The sequence below is a fragment of the Sinocyclocheilus anshuiensis genome, unplaced genomic scaffold, assembly GCF_001515605.1.
Source record: "Sinocyclocheilus anshuiensis isolate Anshui unplaced genomic scaffold, SAMN03320099.WGS_v1.1 scaffold300, whole genome shotgun sequence".
In the NCBI taxonomy this organism is placed as follows: Eukaryota; Metazoa; Chordata; class Actinopteri; order Cypriniformes; family Cyprinidae; genus Sinocyclocheilus; species Sinocyclocheilus anshuiensis.
Window position 1 is genome coordinate 2,689,207 of NW_015557379.1, and position 1,934 is coordinate 2,691,140.

The 1,934-nt window shown below is 38.2% G+C and overlaps 1 protein-coding gene across 3 annotated transcripts in view; it reads right to left on the bottom strand.

Moving 5' to 3' along the window:
• Window positions 1-1,804, bottom strand: part of LOC107679201 (zinc finger FYVE domain-containing protein 21) — a 13,556-nt gene extending 11,752 nt beyond the window's left edge. For 2 of the 3 annotated variants that reach the window (XR_001633018.1, XM_016474721.1), the window contains exons 1-2: window positions 1,533-1,701; window positions 174-224 (exon numbers count right to left, since the gene is read on the bottom strand). Coding sequence is in view for 2 of the 3 variants with exons in the window: in XM_016474721.1 (XP_016330207.1) it covers window positions 174-224; window positions 1,533-1,658 (177 nt within the window). In the remaining variant the exon portion in view is untranslated. Of the gene's footprint in view, window positions 1-173; window positions 225-1,532; window positions 1,702-1,786 lie in introns of those variants that run through there. The other variant, XM_016474720.1, reaches the window with a different exon arrangement.
• Window positions 1,805-1,934: the final 130 nt, after the last annotated feature.

Here is a 1,934-nt window from a genome sequence, read left to right on the forward strand (position 1 = left end):
ATGTATATATACAGTATATATATATATATATATATATATATAGAGAGAGAGAGAGAGAGAGAGAGATAGATAGAGAGAGAGAGAGAGAGAGAGAGAGCGAGAGAGAGCACCCTCACTAATTTAAGAAGCACCCTCAGTGATTTGATTCTGGAGCCGGGCCTGGGTCAGCTTACCTTTCTGGTGATGAAGTCAAACTTAGTGTCACACTGCATACATCTGGGGCACTAAGAAAGGATAAACCTAAATTCTTTAAATGCCTTTATAACACAAATCTAAGAAAAATCAAACACATTTAGACGTCTATATGTTGCACAAGTCAATAACATGTCATAAGAAAGTTGTGGCAAAACATCCGTTTTGGTAATGTTATCTGACACCAGCCGTAGCAAGAACAGACCATTTAAATAGAAGAAAAAACAGAAAAAAAAAACAGTTCAGGTCTGATCACATTTTCATGTCTAAGCATTTAATACATATTCTTGCCAACACTGCCCTAAATACCATGAGCTGTGTAATTGATTAACATGCTTACATAATATAGTACACCTTTGTGCTCCTCCCACGAAGATCAAAATCGAATTGTTTTGACTCATCTTATAGTTTACAGTAGTGTGCTTACAATAGAGATCTGTGGGGCAAGGTACTGCACCAGAATAAACATTACACACTGCATTGCTACAAGGCTTAAATATTTAGTGTGGTAAATGGTTTGCTAAACCCATGTAAAGTTATTGTCAATCTTCTATCTAGACCAAGTAAAGCATGGTAAAACTTGGTATGTATCACATTAATGAGGTCAACAGTGCCTGTCCACCTTTTAAGCGGCCTTGGTTCTGTGAGTATTTTCCCATAGAGATTTCTTAAAACATCTTGACTTAATCTTTGTTTAATCACACCATTACAAACTTTGATTTGAAGGGTAAAAAAGTATGAGAAAATTGGACCGGGTCTGGTAGCCATTGACTTTCATAGTATACATGGCTATCAGCAACTGCTTGGTTACCAACATTATTAAAAAAATATATATTTTGTGTTCAACTGGAGAAAGAAACTCATACAGGTTTGGAACGACATGAGGGCGACTGATGACAAAAAAAAAATATATATATATATACTATGTAAGATTATTTATGCATTGGCGCGTAAGCGGTTTCTGCATACCTCCGAATATTATTAACAAGTGGGCGTGGCCTAACATTTGACAGTCGCTTTTCAAGTTTTTCATGACAAACGCCCCAAATATTAAACATTTACCCATATGAACAGTTTAGATTGTGGTTGCCCAGAGTCGGGGATGTTCGCTCATATACACATTCTAAAAACCACAGCGATGAATTCATTTACATGCATCTGAGATCAAATCTGTTCAAAAGATCCAAGTCTGGTCATCTTATCTGTTTATAACACCATCTGAGAAACTTACAAAAATGTTTTCCACTGGCTCTTGGTGCCTTGAGCAAACAACGCCCAAAGACAGAGACAGACCAATCACAGCATCATCACAGCCATAAGCTATGACCGATATTCATTACCTCTTTGTCCGGAACCCACTGCGGCTCGTCCAGGGAGAACGGACTGTTGAAAGCGCCGTTCTCCGGTACCATGCGGAGTCCGCTCGGGCTCCGGACCAGCTTTTTGCCGTCAGGCACCGCGGACATGTTTGTGTTTATGAGTGCGCAGCTGCTGCTGTGGAGAAGAACAGTACAGTATCAGCAGCACTGTCAGTCACACAGACATACCTTCAGCATAAGAGTCCTTCATCTCACTAGAATAATAATAACAATACCTTAAATATTAGCATCTAAACTAAACACAATTTTTTCCTAAATCCTAACAGTGTTTTGTAGTGTGCATCTAAAGTGGCCTGAAAAAGTATTTAGTATATTATAATTATATAGAAAAAATCCGAATGCCAAAATGCATCAGATTAAAGC